This window comes from Tupaia chinensis, unplaced genomic scaffold, assembly GCF_000334495.1.
Source record: "Tupaia chinensis unplaced genomic scaffold, TupChi_1.0 Scaffold138390_1, whole genome shotgun sequence".
Classification (NCBI taxonomy): domain Eukaryota; kingdom Metazoa; phylum Chordata; class Mammalia; order Scandentia; family Tupaiidae; genus Tupaia; species Tupaia belangeri.
In genome coordinates this window covers 1,934,093-1,946,531 of record NW_006198287.1, presented here as the reverse complement: position 1 = coordinate 1,946,531, position 12,439 = coordinate 1,934,093, and the positions used below count along the sequence as shown (strand labels likewise).

The following is a 12,439-nucleotide window of genomic DNA, read 5'->3' as shown; positions in this document are numbered from 1 at the left end:
AAGAGAGTGTTAGCATTATAGATGCAAATTAACTATAGATGCAAATATCTATTCATATTTGCATAACACTTTCCACTCTCCCCTGGCCACTCCTCTGTGCCACTGGGGATGAGTAAAAACAGCAATAATCATAAAAACAATAGTGAAGTCTGTCACTAATGCAGTGCTGGTGTGTGCCAGGCACTTCACATCCATTCCCCTCTCTTCTGCTGGCCAGTCTCCCCGTTTTCCAGAAGAATGAATAGGCTAAGAGAGAGACGTGGCAGCTCCTGCGGAGGCTGCGGTGTGACTCTGGCCTGGCTGGCTGCATGGCAATGCTCTTCCTAACCACCATCTCCCTGGTGTCCTCCAAAGGCCATCGGTTTTGCTATTGGATTCCTAAACCCAGAAATTCACAAAGATGTCCACAGTCAACAGAAGGCGTGAGAGTGGAGGCAGAGAAGGAAACAAGGTCGAACAAGCGTCCCAGCACATGCTCCGTTATTTGATTTTTTTAATTTTTAAAAAACTTATTTCCTTCATTTTATTTATCATTATAATTATTTTCAATTTGAGACATACACAGAGAGAGAGAATAAGCAAGCTGCCAGGTCCAGGACTCAAACCGTGGTCAGCCACGTGAGAGTCCAGTGCCCCTAACCACCACACCACCTGCCAGCCCCATCACTTTGATTCTTCCAACAAACCCGTGCACTCATTGGTGGTGTCTCCATTTTACAGACAAGTAGACTGAGGTGTGTGGACTAGCAAGGGGCAGAGCCAGGGCTTGAACTCAGTCTTCGCCACTGAGAGCAGAGAGCTGTGAGGACAGATGCAGGAAGGGAGGCTGGCGTGGGGCCTGACAGCAGAGGGCCCGGGCGGGCATGCGGAAACAGCAGTGACTAGGCAATGTACGTTCCCGAAATCGTTCCAGCTGCAGATAGAGACTGCCTCCCGGCAATGACACACGCCGCTTTGGTCTCTTGTTAAATGAAGGTTCTGGGCCCGGATGTCTGGGAAGGGGCCTGCAATCTGGAATCCCCACATTTCTAATTCTAAGGGATAGGCTTTGAGTATCCAAGAATGAGAGGCAGCTAAGACCAGAACCAGAGGGGCCTTGGAGGGCAGACCAGGGATCCCCAAGCTCGCGCTCCGAGCCCTGTCTGCATTCCTTGCCCATGTAGCTTGAGCTCGGCCGGTGAATGGGTCTCGGTGAACGAGCTCGGCATCCGGAACCGAGTGTCCCAGAGCTGCAGTCGTCTAGAAGCCCCATGCCAACCCACCCCAACCGGCAGGCGGACTGGGACATGCCATTCTGCCTGCTTCGGGGATTACACAGTAACAAAGGCTACTTGTCAAACCCTTTGAATTGAAAACAGAGTTCAACATTTCAACAACAAACACATTCCGGTGTTTGTCCATCTCAGTCGAAACATTAAACTGGATCCCATTGTTTTTCTGACTCATCATCAGCTAAAGCATTGAAGAGTATCTTTAAAAATTAGCCTGTTTCTACCCAGGGAAAATGGTTTGCATAACCTTGCTTAGATTTTAAGCTCAGAATTAGGTTTTCTCCACACCTGAGCAGATCTTCCCTGCTGGTTTGCCAGGCTTCTGTACCAAGGCCCAGAGTTGGTACCTGACAGCGACTTCCTGCCAGGGCTGGGAAGGATCCGAACAGTTCCGTCAAGGGTCCACTGTCCCTCTCAGCTGCTCTCAGAAGGAAAACAGCAGTCGCTCTGACACCTTGCAGAGGACTGAAGGTAGTTGGGATTTTCCTTCGGGCTGGTGCACTGGGGGTATGAGGAACGTGAAGATCCTGAAGTCTGTTACCATCGCTCCTCCAGCTCAGGCCTGACCCCCGCCTCTGAGTGGATTTAGAGAATGTGCCACCGCCTGACTGGTTGGCAGGGTGTGGCCTCTGCACTTGGTGGCTCTGGGCCACCCCTCCAGGCTGAGTTCCAGCCCTGCTGCTCCCCAGACACCAAACTCGGAGTCCAGTGAAGTCTGTATTGTGCAATCCTGGGGTTCCAGGCTGCCGTGGCAGCCTCCAGCTTTCCCCGTTCTGGACAGCCTGGTAGGTGGTTGATGGGGCCAGAGCGATGCTTCCGGAAGGGGGTGAGCTGGGAAGAGCATGAGCCCGGAGCCTGTGGGTTCTGTCTCTACCCACCAGGCGAGTCTAGAATTCGAACTATTTTGCGAACACCTCCAACTGGGCTTTGGTCAGTCAGCCGACTCCAGGGGCCTGAGCCTTGAGTATTCAACACCAGGGAAAAGGACCTCCTTTTTGTCTCCCCTCTTCAGTTACGCTCAGAAATGTCCTTCACCAGCCTGGAACATAAAGGGACCAGGGAGTCTTCTCCTTGGCCTGTGTGATGCCAAAACTGAAAATGAAGTGCCCAGCTTCCTGAAGAGTTGTGTTTGTGGTGAGACTCCCTGGGCAGCCCCTCCACGATGAACACTTGTCAGGTTTCTTGTTCCTTTTCTAACAGCTATAAACACCTTCTTGGGGCCTCTGTCTACAGGGATCAGACACCCCCATGAAACTAAAAGAAAACTGGGCACTCTGCCACGTCAGGCACAGCCCTCGGTGCCAACATTGTCCACCTCCGCCAAAGGACTTGGCCAGAGGACAGGGCCAACTCACCAAGCATCGTCTGGGAAGGATGGGGGTGAGAAATGCGATGAGACAGCCATGTTAATACCTTCATCTAGGGGGCCCGGCAGGTGACATGGTGGTGAAGGTGTTGGACTCCCACATGGCAGACCACAGTTCAAGTCCCAGACCCATCAACTTACTTTCTCACTTTCCCTCTCTCTTCTCTGGTCAAAATCTAAAACTAATAATGATGAACAAAATTAAAAAAAAAATTCTTTACAAAATAATGAAGCCAGCCAGTAACATAGTGGTTAAGGCACTGGACTCCTATGCAGTTGACTGTGGTTCGAGTCCCAGACCTGATGGCTTTAAGCTCATGCTGGGCACGTGTTTGTGCATCCCCAAAGTTCCAAGAGGAGACTGGACGAGAAGGGACTGATTTCTTGCTTCCTGTCTCTCTGACTCTGTCTTTCTGGCTAGTGCATGTGCCCTATAGCAAAAACCTCTCAAAAAAACAAAAAAAAGTGTTGTGAGGAGTAACACAACAATAATCTAATACATTTCTCTGTGGTTCTGATCATGAAGAAGAGAGAGAACTAGTATTTTTCAGGTCAGCTATTTTGTATTCGTGTTTATTTAATTGTCATAATCATTGGGTATTTCACGATGCCCATTGGATTATCATTTAATTCGTTATTGTCTATGTATTTAATAATTTACTTGCTGTAAGTGGGTGTTCTTGCTGTGTTTATTTCGAAGTTCAGAGAGGTTGGGTTACCTCCTTAGGGCTGCACCAGCAGGTCGTGGAGAAAAGCTTGAACTCACCAGTGGGGGTTGGGAGGAGGGTCAGGAGGAGCTCTGAGAAGGTCAAGGTCAGCCTGGGTATGAGAGTCAGGATGGGTTTCTCTAAGGCAGTCCCAGTGGAGGAAAACTGAGACCCGGTTCTGGAGAGATTGAACTGATTGATTCATTCATTCAGGTCCTGGTCTAGATTCCCAGGAAGAGCCTCCCAGCACACTCTGAGACATTCCCATTGGGCTTTGCTGTCTTCTGAAGTTCCTCACTGACTGTCCTTCAGCTTTTCTCCTCCTGCCCCTCCCCTCAGTCTCCGTGCCCCTCATCACACCCTCACCTCCCCAAGGAAAGCTTGGAAGTAAGGAAATCTCTCTCGGGCCTGCAGAGCCGTTTAATTACCATCTTCAGTTTCATAATCCTACCCTGGGAGGTTCACCTCCCACCTCAGGAAGCAACCTGGCCTCCTCAGAAGGATTCGTGTCTGCCTCTGTTGGTTCCGGTCCAGCTTATACCACAGTGCAGCTCATTCAAAGGGGCCACCCATTGTTCATTTCTTTTATCCTCAGGGACACACCCTCCTGCCACTAAGCGCTGACTGCATCTCCCCCTTTCAGCAAGTCCTATGCCTTAATTATGGGATTGCTAGAATAACAGGCTGCGCCTCAGAGAATCCAGCAAGTGCCTTTCTTCCCAGCTCTGCACGTCCTACAGCGGGACCTTCGCCAGGGACACAGAGCTGAGTCACCCAGACTAGGTTCGAGGGCCACAGTCTCAGTCATTAACGAAGGCTCAAACCTGGGAGAGCTTGGCAGGATTCTGCATGCCTGCCTTGGCCTGGGGAGAAAGGCTGTAAACAATGGTGGACAGCTCCCTTTCCTGTGGATGAGGAGACAGAAGTTCAAGGGCCGTTAGACGTGCAGCTAGTGAGGAGCGAGGTTCAGCTTGAACCCAGGTTCTACTCCAGAGCTGAGAATGTTCTGCCTCTGTTTCCCCTGGGTCCAGCTCACTCTGGGTAGACAGGAGCTGTGGAGGGGCCACCGGCTCTGGACTCTGACAGGCCCGGGTATGGCCCAGGTGCCGCCATTCACAGGCTGACTGGTGCCGAACAGCTGCTTATCCAAATCAGTTTCCTCATCTGTGAAACGGGAAAATAATGCCCAACCCAGAGTTGTGGGAGGACGCAGGGAAGTAACATGGAAAACGCATCCAGAGGTGTGTGGCAGAAGCAAAGGGGGGTACTGTCATCGCTGCCTCTGAGCTCCCTGTCAGAGCCTGAAGGAGAGAAGAAAGAAACAGGGGCTCCAGCCCCAGTTCAGACCTGCTCACCTGTGCTGTGTCATAGCCCTCACACCTTCCTCGGCAACTGCCGTCTCATGACTTATTCCGAATGGGACCAGCAAAGATACATGCTTGTTAAAAATTGCTAAAAAGAGAGACCAGCAGGTGGCATCGTGGTAAAGGTACAAGACCCGTGGCTTGAAACTCACCCCGGGTGTGTGTATGTGCATGCCCAAAGTCCCAACAGGAAAATGGAGTAGGAGGGATTGTAGCACGGCCACCCCCTGGGGGATTGGAGTTCTTGCTTTCTTTCTCTCTCTGGTGAGTGCATGTGTCCTAGAGCAAAATAGCTCTCAGAAAAAAAAAAAAAAAAGAAAGCTGAAAAGCTCTGGCTCCACTGTGGTGGTGTAGGTGGTAGGACACTGCTGTGTGATGCTGGAACTGAAGGGGGAGCCCCGAGTTTGGGGCCCGTGTTGAACTGAACACACCAGTGCACCATTGGGTACCTATAATCCTGGGTGGCTGAAATCTTGCAGGGGATGGGGCAAGAAGGGGATCTCAGCGTGGCCAAACCCCTGCAAGAGTACCCCCTCCTTCTCTCTCTCTTAAAATAAGTAAACTTTAAACTTTTAAAAATTCTAAAAAGAGGGCTGGCAGGTGGCATGGTGGATGAGGGCGCTGGACTCCAAGGTGGCTGACCACGGTTCAAGTCCCAGACCTGTGGGAACTCTTTTCTACATAAATTTTATTTGATTACAGTGGAGTTACCTATTAATCAGGACTCAAGTTAGTGTTCAGGACATGGGGCCAGCCTCACAAAGCGTCTGTGGCCCCCAGAGCAGGTAATAGCGGGCCACACAGCCGGTATTCTTTGTAGCATGGGGACAACCAGTGTTTCTTTGAGCTTGGAATGACAGAAGTGATTTGTATTCAAGGGTCATAACACATTATATATTCTGAGCTTCTTAATGTTAGACCACAGCAAATCCTGGTGAGGGGTTCACGCTCTGAGATGTCCTTAGAACCATTTGCTGAGACCACCGATTCCCAGCCCTCCTCATGTGCCCTTAGAGCCCAAACAAGTAGACTGGCCAGATTCCCCTTCTCTGCTGAAGTTGGGGTTCCACATCTCTTCTTGTCGTCATGCAGCATTGAATGCATCTAAGCTGAATGGCGTGGGAGGTGACTCCACCAAGGTTGCCTTTGTCCACTCAAAGGAAACTGGACATGTGCCTTATTACCATCCCTCTTTCCAGTGGCTCCAGTGGCTCTTAAAGACTAAATTGCCCTCTGACCTTGGACTGGATCTGTCACAGAACAATGACCCGTCTCCCCTTCCCATGTGCCACCTCAGGCTGCATTTCATGGATACTCTCAGACATGTGGTCAAACCCAAAATTCTCCCACTTTCAGGGATCTTCTCAGACCAAAGATCTAATTCCTGAGGTCAGACTTCACATGTAAAGCAGGGTCCTAGCGTTAGAGCTGCCTTCCCGTTACAGAGAACTCCGTAGACGGGCACGAAGGCACAGCTTCCCGGGGAGCAGTAACCCAGGCAGTGGGCATAGGCTGGCATAGTCTTTTCTCCCTACAGGTTTCAGAGAGTTGAGGGAGCACCTAGCCCAGGTCCAGGCATAATTAGGGGCCCTGTAAAAATATGAATGAAGAGGCCAGCAGGTGGCATGGTGACTAAAGGGCTGGACAGTGGTTTGAGTCCTGGACCCGGCAGCTTAAACGTCAAGCATGCGTGCGTGCGTTTGGGCCCAAAATCCCATGAGGAGAATGGAGGAGAAGGACTTGCAGCATTGCAGCATGGCCATCTCCCCAGGGCATTTCTCACTTTCCCTCTCATTGTCTCTCTCTGTCTCTCCAGCAAGCACAAGCAGCTTATGACCAAAAAAAAAAAAAAAGAAAGAAAGAAAGAAAAGAAAAGAAATGAAAACTGAATAGCCAACTGCCCCATGGTAACCTATCATCCATTTGGTGCCTCTCTAGATCAACAGAATTTCTAGCAATAAATTTGAGTTGTGACATTCATGAATTGAAAAGGTAGTGAACGAATTGGAGCTATGAACTTTACTTTTAACTTTTCCCTTGAGTTCCTTGCCAGCCCTCAAGCAAGTCTATCTCAGTTTTTCTATCTAGGAAGTCAGGAGAAGAGATCTGTAGAAGGACATAAAAAAATAAAAAACAGAGAGGAAATAAAAGAACATTGAAATGCTGATTGCGAAGGTGCTCATTTTTCTACCCTGCAGCCTGCTCTATTCAAACCTGAAAGGAAGAAAGTGAGAATATTTGCATTCATTTGCATGCCCACAGAGAGGCTCCTCTGGAATCTCATGGTTCATTTTTCTAAATCAGTGTGGCTTCAAGCCCCAGGGGAGCGAGGACACAAAATACTGCAACAGAACCACGTCATCCTAGGCAGCGTAACCTCGATCATGCGGGAATGGCTGGTGACTGCCTTCAGGATGAAGTATTGCTCATCGAGAACACTGACTAAGCCTGGAGAGACCTTGTGCTCCAGTCCCTTTCTGCACGTCACACCAGTTGTGACGCCAAGTAGCCCTCTGGGATCCAGGATCCTGACTGGTGGAATTCTGACCCAGACTGCCCTGCGGCTAGCACGGGTTGGCTCTGAGGATCCAAAGAGCTAAACATGCAAATCAGTTTTGGAAACTGTCCATGTAAGGCCAGGTGTCACAACGTTGTCACATCCTTTTCTCACCAGGAAAAATATTAGGACCCCTCTCCAAGGTCACTGAGCGTTCCACTAGCTCCAAACCCCCACTCCCTCTCTAGCTTAAGAGGCAGGAGAGCTCAGTAGCCAGTCCTCTGGCTCTGGAGTGAGTCGTTTGGGTTCCTAGCCCCAGCTTTGTTGGATGCGGTGAGTTGACTGATTTCGCCATGCTCCCACAGCCTCGTCTAGGCATCATGGGTGAAGACGGTGCTACTCCCTCACGGGCTGTAGTGAGATGAACTGTGGCATGTGAATATGCCCAAGGGGCTAAAAATAGTACCTGGTTTGCAGTAAAATATCCCACAAATTTCCCAAATATTTCAGGCAGTCTAAAATGTTTAAAAGGGGCTGGCAGGTGGCATGGTGGTTGGGGTGCTAGATTCCCACATGGCTGACTGTGGTTTGAGTCCCAGACCTGTGGCTTGCTTTCTCACTTTCTCTCTGTCTCTCCTTTTCTGGTGAAAGTTTAAAAATAATAATGAAATTAAATCATTCTAAAGAAAATCGTATAAAGTTTAAAATGTTTAAAGAGCAATATAATGTTTAAAGGATACTGTAAAAGCATGACCACTCTCCATCATAAGCTAGAAAACATTGTCATTACAGTTGAAGACCCTCTATACCCTACCCAATGACAGTCCCTCCGTCCCCTAGAGATAACCATGCTCCTAAATTTGATATATTTAGTCTTGTGTTGCTTAACAACAGGGATACTGGGCCAGCAGATGGCATAGCAGTTACATCACTTGACTTCCACATGACCAATTAAGGTTCGAATCCTGGCCCCAGTGGCTTGAAACTCACACTGGGCACGTGCGCGCGCACGTGTGTGTGTGTGTGTATACCCAAGATCCCAAGAGGAGAATGGAGAAGAGATTGCAGCGTGGCCATCTCCCTGGGGGGAGGGGTGATTTCTCATTGATTTTTCATTTTCCCTCTTGCTGTCTCTCTCTCTCTCTCTTCAGCAAGCGCACACACCCTAAGGTGAACACCTCTAAAAAATTGGGGGTACTTTTGCCAGTGTGCAAACATTATAGAGCATATGTACACAGACTTGCATGTTATAGCCTACTGCACACCCAGGCTATACGGCATAGCCTTTGATAATCGAGTAAGACCACTGTCACGTATGCAGTCCCTGTTAACTGGGACGGTATGCTATGCATAACTCTTGTCATTTCCATGCTTTTCTTTATGTTCTTACTTCATCTGAATGCATCTCTAAGCAATGAGAATGACCTGGAAATATCTGGAAGCCAGGACAACGAGCACCTCTTTCAGAAGGCCTTAGACAACAGTAGCAACCAGCCTGTTTTGCAAGCAGAGCTCATTGGCCACCTTGCTTATCTGTGTCCTGCCTATCTTCCTGAGCTGAGAAGATGCTCATATTTCCCTATGGACTGACTGATGGTCCAAGACATTTTCTTTTTTCTTTTTTTAGATTTTTGTTATAGGGCATAGATGCTCCCTGGAGAGTTTGACAGAGACAGTGAGAGGGAAAGTGAGACTCACTCCTAAGAGGGGATGGCCACATGGCAGTTCCTTTTCCTCCATTCTTCTCATGGGATCTTGGGCATGCGCACACACGCAGCGTGATTTTTGAAGCTACCAGGTCCAGGACTCGAACTGCAGTCAACCATGTGGGAGTCTAACACTTTAACCACCATGTCACCTGTTGGCTTTGATGATCCAAGACATCAGTCAAAACTATTAATAGGTCTGTGCCTGTCAGGGGCTGTGGACTTGCAGCCTCCACCCCAGCTTTTTGCTGACCACCCCCCCACCCCCGTCTCTTCCAGATGGAGATGCGGCTGCAGGACCAGCAGCTGGCCAGACAGCTCATGCGCCTGCGTGGGGATATCAACAAGCTGAAGATAGAGCAGACCTGCCGCCTCCACCGGAGGATGCTCAATGACGCCACCTACGAGCTGGAGGAGCGGGACGAGCTGTCCGACCTCTTCTGCGACTCCCCCCTGGCCTCCTCCTTCAGCCTGTCCACGCCACTCAAGCTCATTGGTGTCACCAAGATGAACATCAATTCCCGGAGGTTCTCTCTCTGCTGAGAAGCCCTCAGAGGGGGCCAACAAACCAGAACAGAGGCTTGTACAGGCAGTGTGGGGAGGGGACTGAGACCAAGTTACCCGGTGGGTCCCCCCAAAGGCAGGGCTTCCTGTGACAGGTGAGTTGTAGGTCCCCAGGACTTGTTGCAAGGTGCTCTCTCAGGGGCCCCAGCTGTGGATCCCAGTGTCTCCATGACTGGCTCTTACTTAATGCCCAAAGAGCTCTGCAGAAGGGCCACTGCAGCCGGAGTTTAAATCAGAACTGGGTTCCCAGCCTGAACCCAGTGGCCCACATTCCTGTTTCCTGGAACCACTGGTGCTATGAAGCTATGAACTGGGATCCCAAAGCCCCCCCACCACCACCACCACAAGTCATTTCCGTCGCAGAAGGCTCTCCCCCAGGGCTCTGGGGATTAGAGACGTTAGATTACCGAGTACTGGGTTGAATTACCTTAAGTAGGTGACTCTGAGTCACCAGAAAAAGGAAAACCAAAAGGAATGACCAAGTGGCACTCAGGGCTGCAGGCTCCGCACCTGGCAGCCAGCACTCCTGGTGAGCGTTGCACTACCAGCCCTCGACCTTGGCACTACGAGGCCACGGCTCCTGCGTGTGCCAGGACGTGATGGCCGCACGCTAGCATTGTGTGGGTGGGACAGAGATACCCCTGTTTCCACTCCTCCCCCCTGCCACATGCGCCAATCACAACCTCCAAAGAACCCCTTCGCTGCCACCCCACAATTCCAGAGGGCGTGCCTGGGAGACCAGTGGCCGGTCATGAGTGGAGTTTCCATAACTGATCATCCTGGTGGTGGAGGGAGAGCAGAGGCCTCCGGTGCATTCTGAGGGTGTCATCTCTGTCACCTCATTGGCCTCCCCAGAAAGACAATCTAGGGAGCCCAGAAGCCTGTCCTGAGCCACCCCTGACATCTGTGCCTGACCTAAACAACTACTTTCAGTGGACCGAGACTGTTACTAATGTGTTACTAACTTGTTAAGAACTTTGATTTCTGTCCAGGTGGGAACGGTTGAGTAGGTCACGTACAGAGTTTCCGATCTGATTTTAGAGTTGAGGATCAGCAAGTCCAGAGCACAGCAGGTTCGGGAAGTTAACCTAGGGAAGTTAACCAAGCATAACACCCCAGGGCAGGGATTCCTCTGCAGGGGCCATCCTAATTTAGAGGCTTTTTAAATCTTTAATGTCATCTAGTGGAGGCCTGTCATTTAAGGAGTAGAGTGAAGCCTGGGGACGAGAATGACTTTCCTCGGGTTACATGCTATTAGTGGCTATAGAATATTGATGTGTGAAATCATTATCCATGCCTAGAACTCATATCCGTACCTCAAACCCCAAAGGCGATCCTAATGCTTTGCCAAAACCACAAGCTGCCAACCCCTCTCCTCTCACCTTAGCTGGGAACCGAACCTCCCACTTTGCAATTCAGAATATGTAGGTGGAACACAGTCCCCGTTTGGATGGTAGATCCACAAAGCACTGTTACCAGTCACCATTTGGTAGTCTCAGTATGGAGTCCTGCCCCAACATCTGTGATTCTACTTCCTGTGTATCTCAGTGGGGTTCGTGTGACACCCACATGACCCACGTGGGGAGGAGGTGGTTTGGGATGTGTCAGCTGAGAACTGGAAGATGCAAGCAAATCGTCCTTAGTAGACAGAGGGGACTCGGTCCCTTCCTTGTGCTTTGAGAGCTGGAGGGTTTGTGTATCCTGCAAAGAAGGTAGGATGAGTAAGTGAAGAGGAGCCGTGCGCCCTACTTTGTGCAGGGACGTCCAAGCCCCAGGGGACTCGTCCACCACCACCCTCCTCAGAGGCCAGGCACGAGCACTGCCAAGCCCTGAAGAGGCATTTCTGACCCACCAGCCTCTTCCAGACGAGATCTTGAGGTCAGAGGCCATCCATCACCCTGGTGCACACACACCCACCCTCTCACACTGAGAGAACATGACCATAAACACCCTCGAACTCATGCAGGAAAGCCCATCCCATATTTTGAAAACTTGCCGAACGGTGGAAAGCAGTCAGGACAGTAACTGAGAAAAAACGGACCCAGTGAAAGTGGAACAGTTTAGTGGAATGTAACAGTTTAGTCGATCTATTTGAATTCGTTGAATGCAGTTTCTCGGTGCACCCAGCGCTTTCTTCCTGTCTGTGTTCTCTGAGATGCGCTTTCATGGATAGGTGTGTCTCAGCTTAGATGTCTCAGCTCTTTTGCTCGGTTCTTCCCAAGTGAATTTTATTTTAGGATAAGGAGGGGAAAGAGAAGTGGGGACGAGAGGAGAGAGGCGGAGGGGAATAGTCAGCCGTGTTTTCTTCCACGTAGTCCATGTCTCTGTTAGCACCTTACTTCGCAGTGAACCCAACCAGCCAAGTTATCTCCACTTTGTGAAGTCTCTGCCGTGTGTGAGTCAAGAGATGTCTATGGTCAGCAGTGATGTTGGGCTAATCTCTGTCCTCAGCTCCCTGGGGCAACTTGCTGGTTTACCACGTGTGTATAATACTGTTTGCAGTTTTCCTCATTATCCATCTCTCCCTCATTCCCAAGGGTCCCCGCTGCAAAACACAGTCTCCTCTGATGCTGCAGCGTGTGGCAAGGTCAGATGCCTTCATGGGCTCAGTAGCAATCACAGAGGCCTGGGGGCCTGGGCAGGCTTGACCGTGGCCTAACCTAGCCTAATACCGACTCCCTGTAGCAATACCAAGTGCTATTACATTATCGATGGACAACTTACAACTTTATTTTTTATGATTATTTGTTTCTATATTACTGTTAGAAAAAGCAAAATAAAAATATTTCAAAAGAAGATATCCATATAAAGAAGAGAAATTCAGTTCTTTCTGTTTGGTTTCTAGCCTGCCCTTGTTCTAGCACACATAACTGAAAGAAAGAACGGATGGATGGATGGGTGGATGGATGGATGGATGGGTGATTCGAACAAACAGATGAAGGTGTGGAAGGGTGGAAAAGATTC

The 12,439-nt window shown here is 49.9% G+C and overlaps 1 protein-coding gene across 3 annotated transcripts in view; it reads left to right on the top strand.

The window, feature by feature from the left end:
* Nucleotides 1-12,193, top strand: part of FAM167A (family with sequence similarity 167 member A) — a 59,144-nt gene extending 46,951 nt beyond the window's left edge. For all 3 annotated transcript variants that reach the window (XM_014592716.2, XM_014592717.1, XM_006161224.2), the window contains one exon: nucleotides 9,191-12,193. In XM_014592716.2, coding sequence (XP_014448202.1) covers nucleotides 9,191-9,454 — 264 coding nt within the window. In that variant the 3' untranslated portion in view covers nucleotides 9,455-12,193. The remainder of the gene's footprint in view (nucleotides 1-9,190) is intronic.
* The last annotated feature ends 246 nt before the right edge of the window (nucleotides 12,194-12,439 follow it).